Consider the following 23,506-nt stretch of genomic DNA (forward strand, 5'->3'; position numbering starts at 1 on the left):
GAGACCTGCAAGGGTGGGCTGGAGGGACACCCTTTGCAGGGTTTCATAAAGAGCGCCATGACTTCCAGGTCCCCGACCCAACCTGCACAACGTTTAAAACCACGCATCTAGTCGAGCCCGGCCCCCTGCTTTGTGCAAGGGGGGAAACAGGCCCAGGGACACTCGGGGGCTCCCCAGGTCACGCAGCATGCTCCTGGCAGGGCTGAACACCAGGGCCTGCGCTCCTGACAGCCCCACTGCGTCTCCCGGGCGGGTCTTGTTCTTAAACTACTTTTTAAACGGCAGGAGCCACCCGCTCTCCACAGCTGTGTAACTGATAACCTGTCATGTGACTCTGCCCTCTCCCAGCTCTCCAGCCTGCCATCTAGTGGCGGACGTCAAAGCTACGGCCGCTCTAAGGAGGCGACCTTCAGAGGCACTTCGGGGAGCCCGTGTCCCCCTCACGCATCCCCTGGTGACTCGGGCAGAGGGCATGCGCCTGGGCACACAGCTGCCCCTCCTGCAAACGGGGAGCTGGATCGGTGGGCCTGCTCCGACCGCCTGAGGCTCCTGTCAATTAAGTTACTCAAGAATATGCCTTTACCTCAGGTCGCCTTTCCAGGGGAGCAGGGGAGGTTTCTGGTCGGGGGAGGGAGTGCATCGGTTATATTGCGGGTCCCAGAGTGTTTGGGCTCCCAACACGGGCCTCGCCAGTTCTGAGAGAAGATTCATTTGTGAATCGGCTGAGAGGCGGAGCCAGCTCAGGGCGGACACAGCCACTCCCATCTCCCCACCCTGAGCCTCCAGGGCGGCTATTAGCAGGTGGGGGGAGGGGGGGTCCTGAGGAAGGACCCCAGCCCTCTGTAGGCCTGGTCCCTGCAGCCTCCAAAATAGGAGCCTCCAGGTTCGCTGGAGAACCAGGCAGGCTGGCGGGAGGGACTTGAACGTGACCTCCCACCCCAGCTGGTTTGGCTCAGTGGATAGAGTCGGCCTGCGGACTGAAGGGTCCCAGGTTTGATTCTGGCTGAGGGCACGTGACCAGGTTGTGGGCTTGATTCCCAGTAGGGGGGCGTGCAGGAGGCAGCCCATCAATGATTCTGTCTCATCACTGATGTTTCTATCTCTCTCTCCTTCTCCCTTCCTCTCTAAATCAATAAAGGTATATTTTTTTAAAAAAAGAAAGTGACCTCCACAGCCAGGAGCCATCCAATGAGCTCCCACACAGTGGGGGAGGGAGGGAGGGAGGGAGGGAGGGAGACACACGTGCCCACGTGCCCCTTGTGTGTTCATGTCACATGTGCACACACCCCTATGTGCACATTCCTCACACATGCACACTCACATTTGCACACCCCGCACACACCTTCACATGTATATACCCCTCACATGTACACACATACCTTTACATGTGTGCACACAGCCACATGTGCACATATGTGTGCACACACATTCACATGTGCATACCCCTCATGTGTGCACATACCCCTCATATGTGCACACATGCCTACATGTGTGCACAGCCTCACATCTATACATGCACCCACATGTGCACACACCCCTCATGTGTGCACACACACCCCACATGTGCACACCCTTCACATGTGGGTGGGTGATAAAGCTCAAGTTCGAAGTCACTTAGCACAAGTGAGGGAGCCTGGGACCCTCCTTGGTGAAAAGCTGCACAAGGTCCTCCCTCACACTACGCAGCTCCGTTCCACACCTGGGGCGCTGCGGCCGCCACCTCCCCCAGGAACCTCGCTCCTGAAAGCCAGGCTCCCCAGCGCCCTGCAAGCTTCAGGCCCAATACTGGCCCGTGAGCCCTGTGGGAGCAGGACCGACACCTGTCTGGTCACTGGGGGTCCTCTCCCCAGCACTAGCCTGGCCCTGAAAGGGTGAATAGGGTCTCTGGGGGCCAGGGGTGGGGGAGGGGCGACAACTCACTGGGCACTCGGTTGATGGCCTTGAGGGGCCTCAGGACACGCACGGTGCGGATGGCCGACAGGTTGATGTTCTGAAGGTCCAGCGAGTACTCCACCATCCTGTGGGGAGAGGGAAGATGAGGACGGTGCCGGAGGGCCAGGCAGGGCCACGGGCCAGACCAGAGACCCCTGGCCGCCCACACCCACCCATGTGTGCCCACGCCTTCCTGGGAAGGTAAGTGGGAAAAGGAGGTCAGAGTCCAGGCGGTGCCCAGTCCACTGTGTGGCCCCGAGGTGTCTCCTCCTCTGAGAGGGGGTGGGGGCTGCTGACACCACGCTCCCAGGCTGCCCTGAGGATCAGGAGTTGTTGCTGGGGACAGAGGGATGGAGGGGCCGAGGCCTGGGTCCCCACTGTGGGCCGGTGGCTCCTGCCCCGCCTCGGCGCAGCCTCTGGCCCAGGGAGGGTCAGCCCCATTCCTCAGAGGGAGCACTGAGCAGCGGAGGTCCCTGGGCTGGCCCAGATGGCAGCTGGACGCCACGGTCCTCATCTCTGTCCACTGAAACCTTTATGCTTAAGGTCCCGTGCAGTTGCCCAGACGTCCACACTGAGCCAGGCAGCGAAGGGGAAAGTGAGGCCAAGAATGACTCAGAATCGGCCCTCCCCTCAGCAGTACCCACTCGGCAGGGGAGAGACTCAAACCGGGGCCCTCACCATGGCCCTGGTTTTCTTCCTCGGGGGGCCCCCCAAACAGGTCCACCCTCCCCCTGCAGCTCCACAGCATCAGACCTCCACAGGCAGCAGACCTCCAGGTCCCCTCTGTGGTTCCCTACCCTTCCACCAGATCCTACCTGCCCCCCCCACCCCACTGACCCAGCACCTGCAGCCCAGCCTGACCCAGCCCCACTCACCAAACCTTTTCCCCAAACCCCCACCCCCCACGGAGGCCGGCTCCACCTGCCGCCACCGTCATCAGCAGGAAATGAAGGCTTTTTCCACGCACCATGCAAACCTGTCCGATTGTTGTAAAGCCTCCGCCCCCTCCTGCTGCTTGAAGAGTAACTGAGTGAAAGCTTCCTTTGCCTGAAATGCCTCATCCATCCCCCAGCTTTCTAGGGCACAGGCTCTGGCTCAGCGCTCTCTCTCTCTCTCTCTCTCTCTCTCCCTCCCTCCCTCTTTCTGTCTCCCCCTTATACACACACAATCACACACCTGCACACAACCATTGGTGCACACACACTCACCCCTTACACACCCTCATTCACACACACACTCCTTCCAGAGCCCCAATTCCGATGAGGGGGCGTGACCCAAAAAAAGGTGACAGAGGCCTAGAACTAGAGACAGACACCTGGGGGGTCAGAGGAGCAGGGAGGCAGGGAGGGAGGGGTGCCAGGGGCAGCCGCCCTGCGGAGAGGGGGAGGGTTGAGGGGGATGGGGGCCGTGAATGAGGGCAGAGGATGATCTGAGACGGGGGCATCGAGAGAGTGGAGCTGTATGAGGATTCCGCGCGTGGGTGAGCCAAGCTGTCGTTTTCATATTTTGTAGAAAGAGCTCTCCAGGCAGCCAAGGAGATATGTGTGATGAAGGCGCTGCGGGGGTGGCACACATGGGCACACAAACAGGCGCTCTTACACTGATGTGCACACACACACACACACACACCAGGCCTAGGAGAGCCACCCCATCACCCCATCGCAGGCTCAGCTGCTGCCAGCCCCTCCCCGCACCCCTCCCAGGAATGCAGCCTGCTGCCTCCTGCCCAGGCTCTCTCCCTCCTGCCAAGGGGGCAGCACCAGGCCCTGGGAGAGCTGGGCCCCCCAGGCTGTGATGCCTCCCTGGGTGGCTGGAGGTGGGGGTTCCCAGCTGTGCCAGGCTGAACCCACCTGGCTCTATGTTCCAGGAGCCCCAAGCTCACCTGGTGAGGTCCAGCAGGTGCCAGACCAGGATCGGTTCCCGTCCCCATGAAGTCTCACAGTAAAAATAAATAGATGCTTCACCGAGGATGGTGAGCCAGAAAAAGCAAATGGCTTTGAAGGCCTGCTGCCTGCCAGGCCCTGCTCACATTCTCGCCCCGCGTTAGCCTGTGCGAGCTCCCGCACCACCTGGATCGCACCTCCACCCTCTTCATGCGCCCCGGGACCAGGGCAGACCACGGCCACCGCCGCCAGGGCACAGCTGCGGGAGCCCTCAGGCCGACGCTGCCTGGTCTGACTCCCCATCCCTCCTCACAGAGCCCAGGTCCATGGCCACTTAAGAAGACACCCTCCCTTCACCCCGAACTGATGCCCGGATCTTCAGTGTGGGAACACGCCTCCTGCAAAAAGCCCCAGGACCTCCTCAGTTGCAGCCCTCAGGGTCCCCACTGAAAAGCTCCCAAGAAAAATCTCTTGGAAAATTTAGTGTCAAGATCTTAGCTCTGTTTGAGCTTCCTGGCTATCAAGTCAAAAAGGGAAATGTGATGAGTTACTGAGTTCTGAGCAGCATGGAAGGAAGATCTTATGGATTCATCCAGGGACGCCATTAGCCTACACATTCCTCCCAGGTCCTAATTCTCTCTTTCATCTTCCATGAACCTCATGGGGTGTTTGCCGCAGTTGCCTCTCCGGTCTGGGAAACGAGATGAGGTGCAAACGCATTCAGTGACAAAGAGCACATAGTAGGTGCACAGTGAGAACTCAGAAATCCTCGTTCTTCTCTGAGAGGAGGAGGATCCGCAGGACAGGATGGGGAGGGCGGGGGAGAACATGCAGCGGGGAGGGAGGATCTGTGGGTTTCACTCTCTGCCCCGGGAGGCACACCACCCTGATGGCGAATCCATGCACCGATGCGGACAGTCTGCCCACAGCTCCACCACCCCTGCCCGCGTCCGGGAGCCCTCCCTCTCCTGACACCACAGCAGCCTCCCGGCCAGTCTCCTGCCTCCTACCTCCTCCCCAACAGCCCACCTTCCGCAGGAGAAAACCTAAAACTAAAACCTAGCTGTGTCACTCCCCAAGTTCAACCTTCAGTGTCTCTCCACTGCTCTCAGATCAAAGACCCAGCCCCTGGCCCCGGCCTTCAAGGCCCTCCAGTCGGCCTCGGTCCCCCCCCCCCCCAACCCTGCTCCTACTCCAGGCCTCCCAGGCACCACACCAGGCCCAGGAGCTCCCCTCACACACCCTTCTCTGCCCCTGTCCTCTGCACAGTGCCCTTTCTCCTCTCTCATCCTTCCATCTCCACAAAGCCTTGCGCCCCTCCCTGCACCCCAGGCTGAATGCGCCATCTCTGCTCCGGCTCCTTCCACACCCTGCTAGTCTGGGTTCCCCAAGCAGCCCTGAGCCAAGGACTGGGAGCAGCAGTTTACCTGGGAGGGGATCCCAGGAAGCACAGTGAGGGAGGGGGAGGGAGGAAAGCCAGTGAGAGGCTGTTCACCAGCAGGTGACCGCTGAGGGCAATGACGGTGCCATCCCAGTGGGACCCCCCACCCCCCAGAGACCTTGTGGTCCCTGTGAGGGCAGGGGCTGCAGGATTATCCCAGGACTGGCTGACTACTGGCCACGCCCCCTCTCCTCCTCAGACACAGCACCCGCACCAGCCTGCTGCACACAGTAGGCACGCAACACACAGTAGGCACTCGGGGAACCTAGGAGCATGAGTAACACCTGTGACAGGTGCTCTCCCCCCCTCTCCTCCAACCCTGAGTGACAGCTGTAGGAGTGTCCCAACCCCAACAAGAGCAGGTGAAGAGGGGCCACTGGGGGTGAAGAAGCGCCGGGCTGGCTCCCCTCAGGCCCCAAGTTAAGACATCACTTGCGGGAGAAATTAATTCCTAATTGCACAGTTACATTATCACACGGCTTCAGTGCTAAAAGTCTAAAAAAATCAACAAAACCCCCACTCCCTCCTGCCAGCTCCAAGCGCCTAATTAGGTAGGTAATTTTGCTGTGAAGCGAGCACTTCTGTCCTGACACCACCCCAGGGGGAGGAGAGTGGCTGCACCCAGTTCCCAAGTGTCATCCGGGGAGAGGGAGGCGGGTGCAGCCAGGCTGGGGTGGGGCTGCAGGGCGGACATTCACTCTTGGGGCACCGTGAGCCCCACTTAGTCCTGCTGAAGAGCCTCCTTCCCTCCCTGCGCCACCCCTCCGCCCGACCCCCACCCCCACCCCCGTTCCCCTGGATCCCAGGAGAGGCTCAGAGACCCAGGCGAGCCAACCCCAGACGCCATCCCCCGGCCACCATGACTGGCTTGGGATGGGCATGTGAGCCCAGGTAGACCCAGCCCTTGAGCCAGCACTGCAGGGAAGAGGCGCCTCCCTGGCTAAGCCACCGCCTGGAAACCCAGAGGCGCTAATGGCCATCTTGCCTCTGCGGTGGCCTGAGAATTTTGCCAACACAAAGGAAGGCTGAGGCCAGAGCGGCAGAGCGGCAGGATCCTGACCATATGGTCCGACCACTCCCTGCAGCTGTACCCGGACCCCGCACCCGCCCTCTGTGCTTCCCGTCCTGTGAGCCAGTCCATTCCCTCTGGGACTTGGGGCCCGTGTGCACTGGCTTCTGTCACAGCAACCCGGAGTCCTGGCCGATTCACAGGGTCTCCGAGCACTCGCTCTGCGCACCGCTTCCCGTGGTGGGACCAGGCAACACTGAGGTGAGGGAGCCGAGGCTCAGAAAGCTCCAGGTCACATGCCAGGGAGTGGGGGGTCCAGGGGCTCTGTGGGACACCTCCCACACACACACCTCATCAGCCATCAGGCCAGGCCGCCTTCTGGCTCCTGAGCACCCCCCAGATGGCCAGTAAGCACAGCACAGATGGCAGCACACGGGATAGGGCCAGCATGGGGCAGTGTGTCCCAGTGGTTAGAGCCTGGGTTCCCATCCCAGCTCTGCTGCTAGTGCACCGCGTGACCTCGGACGAGTCACCAAACTGACCTCACGGGGGTGTGGGAGGAGGAAAGTGTTCCTTTATGGATTCAGCGCTTAGAACCAAGCCTGGCACAAGTCAGAGCCAAACAGTGTCAGCTAGTCTAAGGCACAGCCTCGTCCGCTGCCTCGGGTCCCGTTTGCTCACGAATCACAGGACTCCCGCCTGAGCCCTTCCCTGGACCCTCAGCCCTTCCAGGAGGCCTCTGGAAGCTCCCTGGCACAACCCCAGCACTGCCCACCACTCGCCCTGCATCCAAGGGACGCCCAAACGTCTCCAACTCCCAGAGAGTGCCATGCTGCTTCCAGCCTACACAACCCAGAGTCCTGGCTGACTCACAGGGCTCTACCTGGACTGCCCTTCCCAGGTTTCCAGATCCCACCCGGGGCAGGGCTGAGCTCTCCTGCCTGTGCCCCCCGTGCCTCTATTGGGGCACCCCTGGCTCTGAGGCCTGCTCTGTCACCGCCCTGTTCCGCAGAGTCGGGGCTAGCTCACTGTCCCTGCTGGGTCCCTAGCATCCAGCCCAGGGCTCCCCCACGCCAGCTTGTCAAGCAAATGACTTGAAGGCCTGGATCGGCGGGGGGGGGGGGGGGGGGGGATGCTTGGAGCTAACAAGAAACATCAATGACTGAGATTGAACGTCTTTCCAGGAAACACCCCTCCCTGGAGATGATTTCTGTGTGTTGCTGATAAAAATAGGGTGTTTCCTCAATCTTTTCAAGGGGCCCATGGGGCCTTTCTTAAAGTGTAGTTTAAGATGTAGCTCATGGGAAGGAAGCTGAGATGCTGGAAACAGCGGATCGTCTGTCAGGAGGCAGCTCTGTGCTGACTCAGGCTGGTAACTAGACCACCAGCCCACACCACTCTCCCCATACCTAGCGCTCAGTAGGTGTTCAGTGGAGGGAGAAAGGGGCGGGGGGGAGGGAGGGAGGACATAATGGAGAGTGAAAATCAGAGGGCAATAACATTAACTTTGGCCAGGACTTATTGATGGATCAATTTCACCCATCTATCCTCACAGGAATCCTATGAGACCAGAAGAACAGGGGTTATTCAGCCCACGTGACTGATAAAGAAAATGATGCTGAAACCAACTCAGGTCAAGTTCGGAGTCAAGGGGGAATCCGGGGTTACAAAGCCAAAGGGAAGGCTGCACAGAAAAAACCCAGGCTGGCGGGAACCAGGGCAGCTCCGGGGACCTCGCGGCAGGAGACCCTGGACCCTCTGCAAGGCTCCACTCAGGTGGCCATGCTCCAGAGCCAGACCAAACACGGGCTGACCAGTTAGGCTTGAACTTCAGATAAATGACAATCTATGATTTTTTAGACCCTGTCCCAAATATACCTCCTGTCTACCTCCCTTACAATTGAGCTTCATTTTGTCAGAGTCTTGGCACCACCACAAGGTAGAGACCCTCTGAGCTCCGTCTACCAAAGCCTGGGAGACATGTCCCTCTCCCGGGACCTCCTCCCTCAGGGCTGGCGAGGCCGCCCGGGTCCCCAGGGCAGATCTGGTAGAATATTGTGGCCTCTGAACTAGCCCAACCCTCACGCTGTGAGGCAGCGTGGGCTCCGGGGCAGCTGTACCCGGGCACATGGGAGATCTGCCTCGCGCAGGCGCTGGGACCGGGGGCAGGCTGCTCGCCTCTCGGAGCCTCCAATTCCTCTCTGCAAAATGGGACTACCAACCCAAATCCTCCAGACGGTGAGGATATAAGAGCGCCCGGCCCAGTTAGCAAACACGAGTTCTGGTAAACCACCTAAAGCAGCGGTTCTCAACCTGTGGGTCGCGACCCCTTTGGCAGTTGAATGACCTTTTCACAGGGGTCACCTAAGACCATCCTGCATATCAGATATTTACATCACGATTCATAACAGTAGCAACATGACAGTGATGAAGTAGCAACGAAAATAATTTCATGGTTGGGTCACAACATGAGGAACTGTATTTAAAGGGCCAGAAGGTTGAGAACCACTGAGTCCTAAAGGATATGGTGTCTGCCTGGCGGAGGTCCTTTCTCTGCTCTCAGGGTAAGAGCCCTGGACTTGCCAAGCCGACCCTCCCCACTCCCAGGCCACGTGGAGTGGACGCGCCTGACCTCCGACCCACCGAGCGCTGCTGTGGGGCTGGATCGAGGTCTGGCCAATCAAAGTGCTGCCTCCAGGCTGTGGTGATTGGCTCAGAGATGAGCATGTGACCCACACCAGCCCGGCCACGCCAAGCAGGGTCAAGTCCGCACTCGCTGGGAGCGGCTGGGGAAGGAGAGAGGGTTTTGCGTTGAGCCTGAGGGAGTGGGCTGTGGACCCCGCGACTGCCCAGCCACTTCCCTCCGAGAGGAAAGCTGCCAGAGATGGAGGTGGGCGCAGAGGAATGAGCAGTCGTGGACTGGGAGGACACACTGACTGGTGATGCATTCCAGGATTCTGGATCAAGCAGGCCCTGAAGAGAGGGACCCCGCGGCTTTCGGTTTGGCGGATTCCCATCCCATATAACTGAGAGAGCCCTGCCGATTCGTGAGCGACTGGCGGCTGGCGCGTCAACTTGTGGCCTGAGAATGTCTGGTGACTAACCCCCCTCCCTCATGGCATCTAGCATCCTGTTTCCATAGAAACGGACCTGAGCAGTGATCACCACTCTCTCTCCCACTCAACTCCATGTGCAAATGAGACATCATCTACACCAAGGTTCCCACTGGAACCTTCCCAGGGCCACACCCACCCAATGGTCAGTTCAGCTCAAGACAATGGCCCCAGACACTCTCCCCCCAGCTCTGCGATGCCTGGACACACAGATCTGAAACAAGCATGTCATGGAGCCTCCTTCTCCAGGCTGGCCAGGGGGAGGACTCCAGGAGGAGGCCTCAGGCTCGGCCCTGCCCTCGGAGCACCCGGTCCTTGGAGCAGACAAACCTGCAGAACCCGGGATACATAAGTCTGTAAAGTCAGTGCCACGACCTGAAGGGGGCCTGGGCCTGCTGGCACACGGATGGTTCCCTGACCCACGGATAATGCCCAGAAGGGAGGCTGGCTGCAGCGGCTTCGGGAAGCAGCCCCGGTGATGACCCTCTGATGCCCTAACCACAGCCAGGTCTGCTGGCAGACACAGCCTCTGTGGAGCTTGCACCGGTCGGTATTTGACTTTAGATTTCTCAACAGATCACACACCCTGCTTTGTCGGAGTGCTGAAGGTCCGGACCAGAGCCTGTAGACATGGTAGGGCCACAGCTTTGGTCTAAAGCAGACAAAAAAATGAAGGCCCTGGGAGAGAAAGGTAGCAGACTCTGAGAGTTGCCCACCCATGCGCATTCTCTTCTTCTAATCTTGCCTGGCCCCAGAGAACAATTCTTGGCTGATTTAGCCAAATTCAATGGTGTTTCCTATTTCCCTAGCTTCCCTTGCAGCTAAGGATGAACACAAGATCCAGTTCTGGCCACGTGTGCTGGGATGGGGGAAAGATCTAGGAAAGAGAACGTTGTTTTCCTGATCCAACTGGACAGGTGCGGCTGGCAGGTCCCTGTCTCCCTGTCTCCCTGCCTTCGATGCAGACATGATGCCCACAGCTTCAGCAGCCACCTGTGACCGTGAAAAAAGACCTAAAAAATCACAAGAACATCCCAGGGACATTACCAGTAACCACTGACCTCAAAACTTCATGTGATATCAGAGAAAACACTCCAGGATTTGCTCGAGCCACTGTTGGCTGGACGTTAGGGTTACTTGCAGCCAAATGCATCCCTGACACCTACACCCCCTGCGAGTTACACAGAACCAGGACTCGATTCCAGCCCAGGGAGCCAAGCTTCCTGCATCCAACTCCTGCTGTGCCCCTTACCAGCCCGTGACCTTGAGCAAGTCACTCCGTGCCCCTGTGCCTCTGTGAAATGGAACTTACCAGAGTCCCTCCCACACAGAGGCAGCTGAAAGATTAGACCAGATAACGCACAGCATCAGTCCACAGTAAGTGCTCGGCAATCAGCAGATGCTCTTATTTTCATCACACCCCTGAATGATGCCTAAGAGGATTCAATTCCCTTTGCTTTTTAAAGTCCCACTGATGGGGCACTTTGGACAAAAGGAACTCTCAGCAAGCAACCGCAGAGGGGTCGTGCCCGCCTGGTCTTTTTTGAAAGCGCTAGCCCAGGGCCAGGGGATCATTCTTATTGACGTTTTCTTTCCCAGGGGCCTGGAAGAGGCAGGGTGGGAAACTGCGTGCTCGGAGAAGATGGTTCCGGAGTGTGATAAAACCCAACCCGCCCTCTCCTTCCCACCCCCCGGCCAGGTGCTGAGTGACTGACATCACTGCTATTTGTGCTGAGATTATTAATAATAGAAAGACTCATGAGGAGTCCCACCGTTCTGTTCACAAAGTACATCTACTTGCCATGAAAATTAATTTAGATCCCGGACGCAGATCAGGAAAGGAGCCCTCCGCACGCCTCTCCTCCTCACGCTGCCAGGGAGGAGCACCTGCGCAGGCCACCTGGGCGTGTGGCTGCCATGCCGGTTCCCAGGCCCTGCCCTGTCTGCTGGGTCTGGATCACTGGCTTCAGACCCAGGAATCTGTATTTGAACATGTGCCCCAGTATGTTTGTTGTTCCTTGAATTTTAAGGAGCACTGAGTCGGGGTGCAAGGCTGTGCACGTGTTTGATTGGGGGTGGGGGGCCGCCCTTCCCCAGGCTGCTCGCACGTGTCCCTCAGCTGCTCCATTCCGTGCTTTCACTGTCGCAGTCGGAAGCTGTAAAAGGCTCTCAGAGTCAGGGCAGCTCCTGTCCCCTCACTCCTCTAAGGCGGGGCCGTGCCAGCCGTGCCCTGGGCAAGGCTCCGCCTCAGCCTCATGGGGGAGCGGTCCCCGCAGCCGGCCCTCCAGTCCTGGCTCACCCTAGAGACGCGGCAGTGGAATTCTTGGGGAAGTTTTTACTATGAAGGTGCCCAGGCCCCTCCCCCCCACAGCTGGCAGTGGCCATTTCCTGGTCTCGGTCAGGGGAGGCGGCAGAATTGGCAGCAGGATGCACCAAAGGGGATATGCAGGTAAAGAATATCTCAAGCTCAACAAGAATGTCATTGACTATTTCATGGCCTCCTAACGGACAAAGACAGGAAAGCGTGGCTTAAAGAAGACAGCGAGGTGGGCTCCGCTGTTAACTATCGTTCCGTCATTTCCAGGGCTTTGTCAGGCACCGGCAGAGGTGCCCCGGGGCTGCTGTCCTGGGCTGACCACGCGCAGGAAGTGCAGGTAATGAGTCAGGTCTCCTAGTGATCATTGTAAGATGAATGTAATAGCAATAAATGCTAAGTCTGATATTTGGCTTTTTTAAACATCAACTGTATTTAGTTGGTTCCGGGGTGGGAGAGACCTGGGCCGCTCAGCAGGTCCCCACAGTCCGACCTGACACTGGGGCAAAGGCAGCCCATTCTCGCGTCATCACTGGGAGGCCGGGGTCCTGCCTCCTCCCCTGTCCGGTGACGAACGGGGGATGTGCTGGGACATTTCACGTGGAGAACAGGAGGCTCGGGGAGGAAGGGAGCCGCCTTCCGAATTCTGAAGGACAGTCATGGGTCTGCCAGGGACGCCCCTGCCCGCAGGCTCCAGGCCCCCCTGTGGGATCAGGTCCGTGCCCCCCTCTCTGGCTTCATTCCTCAGCACCCACCTACCCCTGGGGACCCTGGGCTCCAGCCCTGTGCCTCTGCTCTCCCTCCTCTTCCTCAAGCAGTCCCCCTGGCCCTCTGCATGTTGTCCCCTCTACCTGCGAGGCCCTGGCCCCGTCCTCTGCTTGCTCACCCCCAGGCCTCTCTACCCCATGAGGGGAGGATGTGCTGACACCCCTGCCTAAATCAGGTCCCTACGCCACGCCCTCACGAGTCTCCCTACTCCTTTGCGACAGCATTGATCCCACTTTAGAACTTATTTAGAATTTTATTACCTGTTTTACATCCGTTTTCTTTTTTAAAAAGATTTTTTATTGATTTTTTAGAGAAAGGAAGGGAGAAGGAGCGGGAGAGAAACATCGATGTGGTATCGAGACATCGATCAGCTGCCTCCTGCATGCCCCCTACCGGGGGATCCAGCCAGCAACCCTGAGATGTGCCCTGACCTGGAGGGAAACAGGCAACCTTTCAGTGCAGGGGAGGGTGCCAGCCAGCCGAGCCGCCCGGCCAGGCTCCATGCATTTTCTAAACCGTGAGCTCCACGAGGTCTCAGCGGCCTCAGGCTTCTCCCCGATGCCCAGCACGAGGCCTGGGTCAGTAAATGCGGGTTCTGCCTTGAATCCGCGAATGAATGGCTCCATCGGGTGGGAGCTACAGGAAGACAGCGTTGAGCTCAGTGAAAATCCACTTTCCAACACTCCCGCTGCCCCAGTGTGGAAGCGGCGCGGTGAGGCAGGGCCACCCGGACGGACGGACGGATGGACAGACGTGGAGATGGAGGCTCTGACCTCTAAGGGACCTTCTCGTGCGGAGGTTCCATCTCCTCTGCAGCCTGAAGGAGGAGCCAGTAATTTGGGGATGAGGAGGAGCAGGAAGGAAGAACACAACCTCAGAATGTCAGGCCTGTCACTCGGGGAAACATTTATAGCGCGAGCCTGCCTGGGACCACGGGGGATGGGCAGGCAGCTGTGGGGACAGGCCTGAGTGGGAGCAGAACGGGGGGGTGCTGGACTCTGGAGCCCGGGGCTGCTGGCTCCTCGTCCCCCCCTTCGCCCACACACAAAGGACGGCGAGGACCTTGAGGACAGGGCAAGGTCGGGGTCCTCTGAATCCCCAGCATCCCACACGCGGGTCTCTGTTCTTCCTGCGCCCCGCCGGGGCCACCCACATCATCTGGGGGGCCTGGTGCTAAATAAAAAGGCAGGCCCCCCTTTGCTCAAAATACACAAAGAATCTTTAAATGACAGCAGCATCGCATCAAACCAAGCGCAGGACCCTCTGCGGCCCCACATCACCCAGCTCTCCTGCACCCCCGGGAGGATGCTGGGCTGTGGACCCGCCTGAGGACCAAGAACAGAGACCCAAGAGGGACCTCACCACAGTGCTGAAGCCAGGCCGGGTCTTCGTTTATAACTGTGAGCAGACACGGGGTCACTAAGCAATAGAGAAGCCAGAAGGGCAGGAGTGGGGGCGGGGGCGGCAGGAGTGGGGGGGCAGTGCGTGGAGCCAGCAGGACAGATGACTTCCCTGAAACAAGAGTTAAGAAAAATTCTCCTAAACCTGGGAAATCGGGCAACGGGAGGGCGGTATTTCCTGCACGCAACGTCATTTGGGAGCCTTAACAGACTCCCCTGAGGATGATTCCGTTAGGGGAGCATACGTTTCACTTCCCATTTACCGTTAGGTGAAGGCCTGGCTGCTATGGATTTACATATTAACGTGTGGATTTAGTAGTGATTTCTTCCCAACAGGAGAGATGACTCCACAGGCTACAGTTTTGCGCCCGGAGTTGTTACTGACCAGCTCTGATTGTGAGAGAGCGCGCTCAGCCCGCCTTTCTCCAGCGCCCGCCCGTCTGTCTTCCTAACTGCTGATCCCGTCCTGCTGGCTCCTCGCTCGTGAGCTGAATAGACCCCGGGTGCCTCCTCCTCCTGAGATGGAGTGAGGGTCGTTGCTTAAAACTATTTTGAAACGATGCCCTGCCTTCGGGATCAGAGAGGATTTCCAAGGAGATTCGAGGGAAACTGCATCCATAAACAAGAACAGGCCCAAACTGCCCTGGATAATAAGCACAGAGCAGGAAGTGGGCAGAGGAGATGAACCGTGGGCGGGGGCGGGGGGGGGGCGGAGGACATGGTCAGTGATGGAGAAGATGGAGGCCAGGAATTCCCTCCTCACACAGAAGAATCTGCGAGGGGAAGGGGGCCCATGTGGCGAACAGACGGAGGGAAGGACCCATCGCGTGGGAAAGTCAGGAGGGACCGGAAGAGAACGGACGATGATCGAAGAGGAAATCGAAGGGTTTCCCTCCCCTGGAGTTCCGGAAGGTCCCACGGGAGCCTCTTCACCAAGGCCGGCCCAGCGAGATGTCTGAACCGAAGGTGAGGAGAAGCCTGCGGGCCTCCAGCGAGGAAGACGCGGCCGGCTGCCCAGAAGGAGAGGCAGGCCCGTCCGGGCGCCCCTGGCCCCACGGAGAGCGAACGGCGCTGCGTGCCGGGTTCTGAGGGACGGAAGTGTGAGAGCAACACAGACAAAAACCACCCTCACTCGCCAAGGTCAACGGAAAACACGTGTGCAGAGGCAAGGCTGAAAAATGACACCACTCAAATACCCGTTCTTTAAATTAGAGAGAAAACCACACACACATGCACACACACGCGCGCACACGCGTGCACACATACATGCACACACACACACCGACTTAAGGAGACCCTGAGCCACATCAGAACGGGGATGAGACGAGGAACTTGGCAAAGGGAGGGGTGGCTCCCAGGAAACCCGTGAACCCAGCATGAGTCCCAGCGAGGCCTACACCACTCTGACCACGTGGTGGCAAAACTGAAACACGGTCTTAGAAAGGTGCCTCGAAGAGGCGTGACATTTCCTTGAACACGAGTGGACATGTCCTCTCACTTCAGAACTTATCTGTGGAATTCCACACAGACTGAGTGGGACCGACTCCCTCGCAGCCACGTGCCTGTCTGCCCTCCCTGCCCCTTCTCGCTGGCATCACACACGTGCATGTGCGATGACGCCCACGCAGGCCTCCAGCCTTCTCCTCTCCCCCTTGTCACTTCTGCCCCAGGGCCCCCTTGCTGGGCATGGCTGACGCCTGCCTGTCCTTCGGCTCCCGCGCCACTTCCCTGGGAAAGTCCTCGAGCCCCGAGCCCTGAGCCCTGAGCCTGGCTCAGAGATGCGCTCAGAAAACCACAGCACCTGCCCGGCTGGTGGCTCTGTGGATTGAGCATCGTCCCATAGACCAAGCGGTCCCGGGTTCGATTCCTGATCAGGGCATATGCTCAGGCTGTGGGCTCAATCCCCAGTAGGGGGAGTGCAGGAGGCAGTCAATCCATGTGCTTCTCTCATTGATGTTTCTCTCTCTCTCTCCCTCTCCCTAACTCTCTATGTAAAAATCAATAAAAACTTTTTTTTTTAAAGAAAGCCACAGCGCTTTGCCCAGAGCCTCATCTGTGTGCGTGACACGTTCCCATGTAGCATTGACTGCCTCTCCCCAGACGGGAGCCGGGGAGGTGGAGGCCTGTGTCCAGGTGTGCTGTCCTCCATGCCCCTCTGTCCTTCACAGTCCCCCAGCGCAGACACGGGGAGCTCGCCCTCCCCTGGGGGTCGGAGGGATGAGCCTGGCTGGGCCCAGGAAAGAGGAGCCAGGCCCAGAGCGGAATCAGACACAGGCGCTGCGAGGGGCCACGCTGGGACCTGGCCTCTGACTGCAGCTTCTGTCTTGGTAGAAACAGTCACAGTTTGGAGTCAGTGCGTGACTCTGTGCTTCTCTCTGACTTGCTGAGTGATCGAAGGGTAATCATACTGCAGCAGCCAACACTTACTGGGTGCTCATTCTGACGCAGCTACTCTTATCATCCCCATTTTACAGATGAGGAAACTGAGGTTCAAAGAGGGTACCTGGCTTCCTCAAGGTCAGGCAGTTCATGTGAAACAGACCCCGTAGCCACTGACAGGGCAGGCGGACACACGACTTCCCGGCGAGGGAGGAAGGGGTGTCTGTCGGCCCCAACATTACCACGCGGCTTCGCCATTGTCACCAGGATGCCCCACAGGTTACTGGAACTCCGTCTGGCAAGCACCAGAGGCACTACCTACCCAGCCATGACGATGAAGAAGTCCAGTCGGTTCCACGTGTCCCCAAGGTAGCACTTCTTGCCAAAAATGCCCAGGGCCACCATCTTGAGCACCATCTCCATGGCAAAGAAGATGAAGATGAAGTCGTCAAAGACCTGCAGGGTGGGGGGAGGCGAGAAGCGAGGGACAGAGTGAGGCTCCGCGGCAGGACCCAGAGGTTGCAGCCACGGTGTGAGTCGGGGACACAGTCGTGGACACAGGGGGCAGAACGAGAACTCAGAGATCCTGTTCCAATGCACTCATCTCACAGATGAGGAGACTGAGCCCAGAGGGAGGAATGAACTGCCCAGGGTAATGCTGGCCATTCTATTAGTTCCCTAAAACCAGGTATAAGGACAAGGGACCCAGAAGGGGCTAGAACAAAGAGGCCCTTCTGAATAACTGCCAAGCTCTGGGCTGCATACCTGACTTCCATTCTCTCTTCTAAGTCTCGCAATGACCCCATGGAGAGTCCATTTGACAGATGAGGAAACTAAGGCTCAGAGAGGTTAAGCAACTTGCCTCAGGTCACACAGCAGGTGAGTGGCAGAACCAGAACAGACTCTCAGGTCTCTCTGACTCCAGAGCCCACAGGGAAGGAGCTCTCTCAGAACAGGCCTGACCCCGGCACGAGGCGCAGGTCTCAGCGCTGCCTTCCTCTGCCCAGAAGGAGGCCCCAGGTGGTCCCTGGTCATGGGCTCAGGTGAGAATACATTTCCTGGGGAACAGGGCCTGGGCGGGACTCCTCCTTCGAGGACAGACAAGGGCTGCAGTCAATTCAGCTCAGCCAACGAGCACGGAGCACCTACTGTGTGCGGGACAGAGGCCGGAGTCGCGGACACAGAGACAGTCCTCAGTGAACTCGCCCCTGGAAGGGGAGCCAGCCAGTACCCACTGAGGCTGGTCAGCAATAACTCCGCTCGGCTGAGGGGCTGTCACCACCTGGACCCCCGCCCCGCCCCCGGAGATGCTGATTCTGCAGGTGTGGGAGGGGCCAGGGCTCAGGGTCTTTAACAAGGGCCCCAGGGGGCTCTGAGGCCCTGGGACCCGCTGAGCCCGTGGCAGCACAGGAGGCAGAGGGCAGTCCCGCCCGGGGGGTTCCCTCCCCAGGGGGCCCACTGAGTGCTTCCATGTGTAACATGGGCAGAACCCCAAGCCCTGCACCACGGGGCTCACGCACCGCACGGGCCACGGAGGTACCGCGGTTAGCCCCACCGGGGCCCGAGGAGACGAGAGCAGGAGGGCACAGGAGGGACACGGGCCGGCGGGTGCAGGGCACCGAGGACCAGCTGCGGAGCTGCCCTTCCTCCCAGAGCCCTGGGGGTCATGGGCAGGCGTCCTGCAGAGGAGTGGTGGGGTCACTGCACACTGGGGAGACCAGGAGGAGGAGGTGGGGCCTGGACTTGGGGCAAAGCCCCGGAGATGAAGATGGTGAAGGAGAATGGGTGAAACCGGCCGGGCGTGAGGAAGAGGCGGCCAGTTTAGCAAGGAGAGGTAGGGGTGTGTGGCTTGGCTGTGCTTGGCTGTGCCTGGTGCTGGGGGGTTGGGGGAAGGGGGAGAGGCGAGAGCAGGACATTGTGGGTAAGTGGGTGTGGCATTGTGTGCAGGTGGGTGCAGGGTGGGGAAGGGTGTGGCATTGTGTGCAGGTGGGTGCAGGGTGGGGGTGGGGTGGGACATCGTGGGCAGGTGGGTGCAGGGTGGGGGTGGGGTGGGACATCGTGGGCAGGTGGGTGCAGGGTGGGGGTGGGGTGGAGGGCATCGTGGGTGGGTGGGTGCAGGGTGGGGTGGGGGCATCGTGGGTGGGGTGGGGGGCATCGTGGGTGGGTGGGTGCAGGGTGGGGGTGGCGTGGGGGCATCGTGGGTGGGTGGGTGCAGGGTGGGGTGGGGTGGGGGGCATCGTGGGTGGGTGGGTGCAGGGTGGGGGTCGGGTGGGAGGCATCGTGGGCAGGTGGGTGCAGGGTGGGTGCAGGGTGGGGAGGGGTGGGGCAGGGCGGGGCAGGGCGCCTCACCTGCAGGATCTTGCAGCGCTCGGACAGGCAGTCCATGTCGTCGCACGGCTGGTACATGCCGAGCGTCACGCAGTTCAGCAGGATGACCAGCATGCTGACACATTCGAACCACGTGCACAGAGTCAAGGACAAGTCAGTGGGGGCCGTGGCCATGGGGCTGAGTGCTCCCCGGAACGTAATGCCCCCCCACTCACAGGCATACCCCCCACTCCTGTTCTTCCCCTCTCCCGCTCCTTCCCTGCCCGAGTTCTCAAAAGACCTTGGAGCCAGCCTCCCCCCTCACAACAGACATGCCCACACGTGCCAAACCCACCAGAGAACCCAAGCCCCACCGAGCCACCCCTGCCGGGACCCCCACCCACCCCCTCGCCCCAGCCTCAGCGTTCCCAGGAAGGAGGAGGCCCCTGGGCTTGGCTGGCAGCCATCTCTGACCTATCCGGGCATCTCCACCTCTGACCACCTCCCTCTGACTGTCACTGCCTCCCTCCCCCCGCCCCGCCCCCTGGCCACCTCTCCCCTCCCCTGACCCATGCCCCCTCCACCTCTGCCCAAGGCCTGATCTGGAGCCTGCAGAGGCCGGTCTGTGGCTGAGACTGGCTGGGCACCTCAGACCCTCTCTCCTCGCCTGCGATCGGATTAGAGCTCGTCTCCAGGCTCCGGGATATCCGTACCCAGGGCTCCCCGGCCCCTGCGCCCAGCGAGGTGGGGCCCAGCCCAGGTGGGAAGCCTCCTGTGGCCAAGGGAGTAGGGAGCATCCTTCACCCAGCCCTGGGCGGGGCCTACACCCCAGGGGACAGGGTTTGGCGTTCACGGCTGACAGGGACGGGCACCTAGTAAATGTCTGTTGCATAAATAAGTAAATCTCTCTGGGCCCTGCCCACGCGGGCACCCTGTGATTCTTCAGTGTCTCCGTCACTCCATTTCCCAGCCTTGCTCCAAGCTCGGAGGCAGCCACACCGGCCTGACCCTCAGCCGGATCCCACCCAAGGGGCGCTGAGCACCTCTTGCCTGATGGGAAACTGACTTGGTTTCCTTGGAAACAGCCTCCCTCCCATCCCGGGGCCCTGGCTCACCTTGGGATGCTGCCGTCCCTCCTCCTCCGCTCAGACCCTCCTCGCCCCAGCCCTGCTCCTTCCTGCCCGCCCCATCCCGCTGCCATTCTCCCGCCACAGCCTGTAATTAATTTCCGTCGCTGCCAGGGCCCCTTCTAGCCTGAGCAGCGCTCCAGCACAGCTTCATCATTAATTAACTTTTCTAAAGTTCAAACGTTCTAATTACCCATCCCCCAAGCTTTCCCCCCTGCCTGTCGCACTCGCTCGCCTTCAGCCTCCTCCTCGGCTCCCTCTGCCCTTCCTGCCAGTTTCAAGTTCAACATGCACTTAACAGGGGTCTCCCAGGAGCCTGGTACCCCCACTTCTTACTCAGGACCCTGAGCCCATTGTACAGATGAGAAAAACTGAGACCCGAGGGGCCTCTCCTGCATCACACAGCTGGGAAGTATGAGGGCTGCGATTCACACAGGCCTGCTGGCCTCCAAGGCCCGTGCTCTCCTCCGGGACTCATGGCCTGTCCCTGCCTGTGACCTCCCTCTGTCCCCTGAGCCTTCGGCCCATCCATCCTCAGCGCTCTCGCCTCCCCTCTGCCCTTCTGATCTGTCCCACACAGTCACCAGGCCCCCTGTGCGCCCCACACTGTCAGAGCGCTTCCCAAGTGTTAACTCCTTTCATCCTTGCAGCACTATTTTTACAAATGAGGCAATGGAGACAGAAAGGGGAGTGTGATTTGCCCAAGGTCACCAGCTGGGAAAAGGCAGAGCTGGAATACCAAACCAGAGCCTGCTTTTCTTGTCCCCGCGCTATGCTGCCCGATTAATCTGCCTGAACGGCTCTGGGTGCCTCTCCCGTTCAGAAGCCTGCCATGGTTCCCCGCATCCTCCTCAGCTGGACACGCAAGGCCCCTAGCCTGGTCTTAGCGAATTCCTGTGACCACCTCCCTCTGGCCTTGGCATGCACTGAACTGTATATACATATATACATATGATTGGCTGCCTCCTGCACACCCCACACTGGGGACCGAGCCCGCAACCCGGCATGTGCCCTGACCGGGAATCGAACCGTGACCTCCTGGTTCATAGGTCTACACTCAACCACTGAGCCACGCCAGCTGGGCTGCACCGAACTCCTTGCTGTCCCCAAGCATACCCTGCGTGCACGTTCCCTTCCCTCTACCACATCCCCCAGGCAAACTCCTACGCATCCTTCACAGCCCAGTTCACGTGTCACCTCTTAAAGCGTCCCTTGAAGCACCTCTCACCACTCACAGGGCCATGGTCCAGCCTCCTCTCTGGCAGTGCTCCCTGCTCGCCTGGTCTAGCTGGTATCGTAGTCATGAACTTGGCAGTAACCGCTAGGGACATGGCCCCAGCTGTCACCACACCCGCTGGGGGCAGGGGAGGAAACAGGCCTGAACAGCTGGAGTGACTTGCCCAAGGCCACACTGTCCGCGGGCAGCCCACGCGGTCTGACTCGGTGGTGCCCGCAGCTGCCTCTGTCGTTCGTCCAGCTCGCCCTCAGCACCGAGCCCCTCAAGGGGCCAGATGGATCGGCTTTCACCTCTAGATGGCTCAGCGGCAGACACGCAGGGACGGACAGTCTCAGCCCGGCCCTGAGGCGCTCGGGGAAATCCCAGATGGCAGAGCCTGGGCCCTTTCCAAGAGCCCGTGAGGCTCAGGAGTCAGGCCAGAGCTGGCATCGCTGCCTGAGGTTCCTGACATGCTCCCCACGGGCCCAGGGATCAAAGGCAGCAGCCCTGGAAGCTGGACCAGATCACAGGCCGTGGGGAAGGAGCCTGGCAGGGCGGCGAGGTCCAGGCCGAGGGGCTCCAGGGCCTGGCCCGACGCCTGGCGTTTCCGCCATGAGTCACCGGGGAGCTCGGAGAGGCCGCTGGGCAGGCTCTGGTGCCCTGGGACACTTGAGGGAGGACAGAGGCCCCGAGAGGGCGGTCCAGGGTTTCCGGGCGATCGGGAGGCAGGGCCTTGAGTGCCAGCTCCTCACTGCCTCACACAGTAAGGCTCAGAGCCCCCCGCCTGGCATCTGAGGCCGTGCAGGGGACGCCCTGCCACCTGGCCTACGCATCGCTCCGACCTCACTTCTGCCGGGGTGACCTTGTCACAGAACCACCCCACCGAGTCCTCAGAGCCTCCGGTCCGGTCGCCCGTTGCACGTGGGAAACGGAGGGCAGAGCCAGCAAGGAGACACGGCGAGCCGAAGCGAAGGGACCTTCATTCAGACTCCCCACCCCGGGGGTCCCTGAGCCGGGCTGGGTTCCGAACCCACTGACACCCCAGGTTCCCCAGAGCCCAGGCTCCGTACGTGTGCCGTCTGCTCAGCGTGGCCGCGTTTGGGCATTTGAAGCCATCAGACCCCTGACGGGCAGGGTGCTTTGAGGAACACAGATGGGGAAACATCAATGGCGACCCAACAGATAGTTCCCGTGGCAGGAAAGCCTTCCCAGCAGCCACCTGGCTGGGGAGAAAAACAGCCAAAGCATCCTGGGGCTGCTCTGAACCCCACCCCACTCCCACCCGCACCCACACCCCCGGCTCAGCCCCACCTCCAGCCAGCCCCCACCCGTGGCCAAGGCCATAACCCCCCTAAGCCTATTCCCCGCCCCCCCCATTTCCCCGCCCCCTCACTCTGCCCAGGTTCTCAGGTCCTCAGAACTGGGGCCAAGGAGCCAGGCCGTGAATCAATGAGCAGGTACTGAGTGTCCGCTATGTGCCAGGCACTGGATTAACAACAGCAAAAATGGCAACAATGGCAAACATTTCTCAAGTGCTCTTGAGCGTTTGTATGTCGAGGAGCTTTCTAATCAAAATGCACGTATCATCTCATTTAAACCTCACAGCAAACACACGAGGCAGGGAGCCCAGAGGCCCCGGACACAGGGTCCCCGTAGCCACCTGTGCTGGCAGCAGAAATAGCCCCTCTCTTTGCCTACAACAGGGCCCGGGGTCTCTCGTTCTTTGGCCTTTGGGGAAAATAACAAAACAAAACTCACCAGCAGAGGACTGAGAACCCCCGGCTGGCGTTGTCTGCCGATTACATAACGGGGCCTCAAGTAGAATAAGAGACGCTAGGCCAGCCCCTGGGACGGACGTCTGCCTCGCGGCGCGCCGACTCTTCACGCACAGCCTTTCGAAATTCCGATTCATTCAGGCCTGGCAACGAGGAAAGTCGCCCAGAACTTAAGCAAAGTTCCCTAAAACTGGCAGGCACTACCGTTACCCCCATTTTACAGATAAGGAAACTGAGGCACCGAGAGCTGGTTCCAGGGCTCCCGTCACACATAGCCGCCCGGGTTCACACAGCTGGTATGTGGCAGGGCCAGGATTTGAACCTGCCTCGTGCTGACTCCAAATCCCACATTCTCAGCCACCTGCTCTGTGGACCCCAGGCACGGGGCCTGGAACGCGAGGCCCCTGGACCAGCATGCGTTTGGCGGACGACTCATTCGCTTTTCCTTTCTCGCCCACACTGACGCCTCCCGAGTGGGCCTGGGTCAGCGGTGAGCCAGCAGCAGCCCATCTGCCGGTGCCTAGTGGGGTCAAGAACGGACTGTTCCACCCCTGCGTGGTGGGGAAGGAGGGACCTGTCTGCAGGAGATGGAGGGAGGGGTGCTGGTCCCAGTAAGAAGCTGAGCTGGATCAGAACCCGAACTCCAACCCATGGCCCCCCTGCTGAGTCTTGGGAAGGCTGGGCTGTGACTTAGGGAGACAGAGTCACCGGGAAGGCACCACGCCAGGGGTCCCCTCAAAACTCCCACTTCCCAGAGAGAAGAGTGAGACCAAATGGAGGGCCAGTGCCTGACACCCCAGCAGGCCCCTCGGGCCAGCCTCCTCTCCAGGAGCCGGAGCCAG

General features: G+C 59.9%; 2 protein-coding genes across 3 annotated transcripts in view; one reads left to right on the forward strand and one right to left on the reverse strand.

Annotated features, from left to right (window-relative positions):
• Window positions 1-23,506, forward strand: part of RPS19BP1 (ribosomal protein S19 binding protein 1) — a 519,247-nt gene that overhangs the window by 442,205 nt on the left and 53,536 nt on the right. The gene's annotated exons all lie outside the window — the stretch shown is intronic.
• Window positions 1-23,506, reverse strand: part of CACNA1I (calcium voltage-gated channel subunit alpha1 I) — a 102,344-nt gene that overhangs the window by 54,398 nt on the left and 24,440 nt on the right. The window contains exons 3-5 of the mRNA XM_059681483.1: window positions 18,589-18,700; window positions 16,562-16,695; window positions 1,921-2,018 (exon numbers count right to left, since the gene is read on the reverse strand). Coding sequence (XP_059537466.1) covers window positions 1,921-2,018; window positions 16,562-16,695; window positions 18,589-18,700 — 344 coding nt within the window. The remainder of the gene's footprint in view (window positions 1-1,920; window positions 2,019-16,561; window positions 16,696-18,588; window positions 18,701-23,506) is intronic.

The sequence above is a fragment of the Myotis daubentonii genome, chromosome 2 (assembly GCF_963259705.1).
Source record: "Myotis daubentonii chromosome 2, mMyoDau2.1, whole genome shotgun sequence".
Classification (NCBI taxonomy): domain Eukaryota; kingdom Metazoa; phylum Chordata; class Mammalia; order Chiroptera; family Vespertilionidae; genus Myotis; species Myotis daubentonii.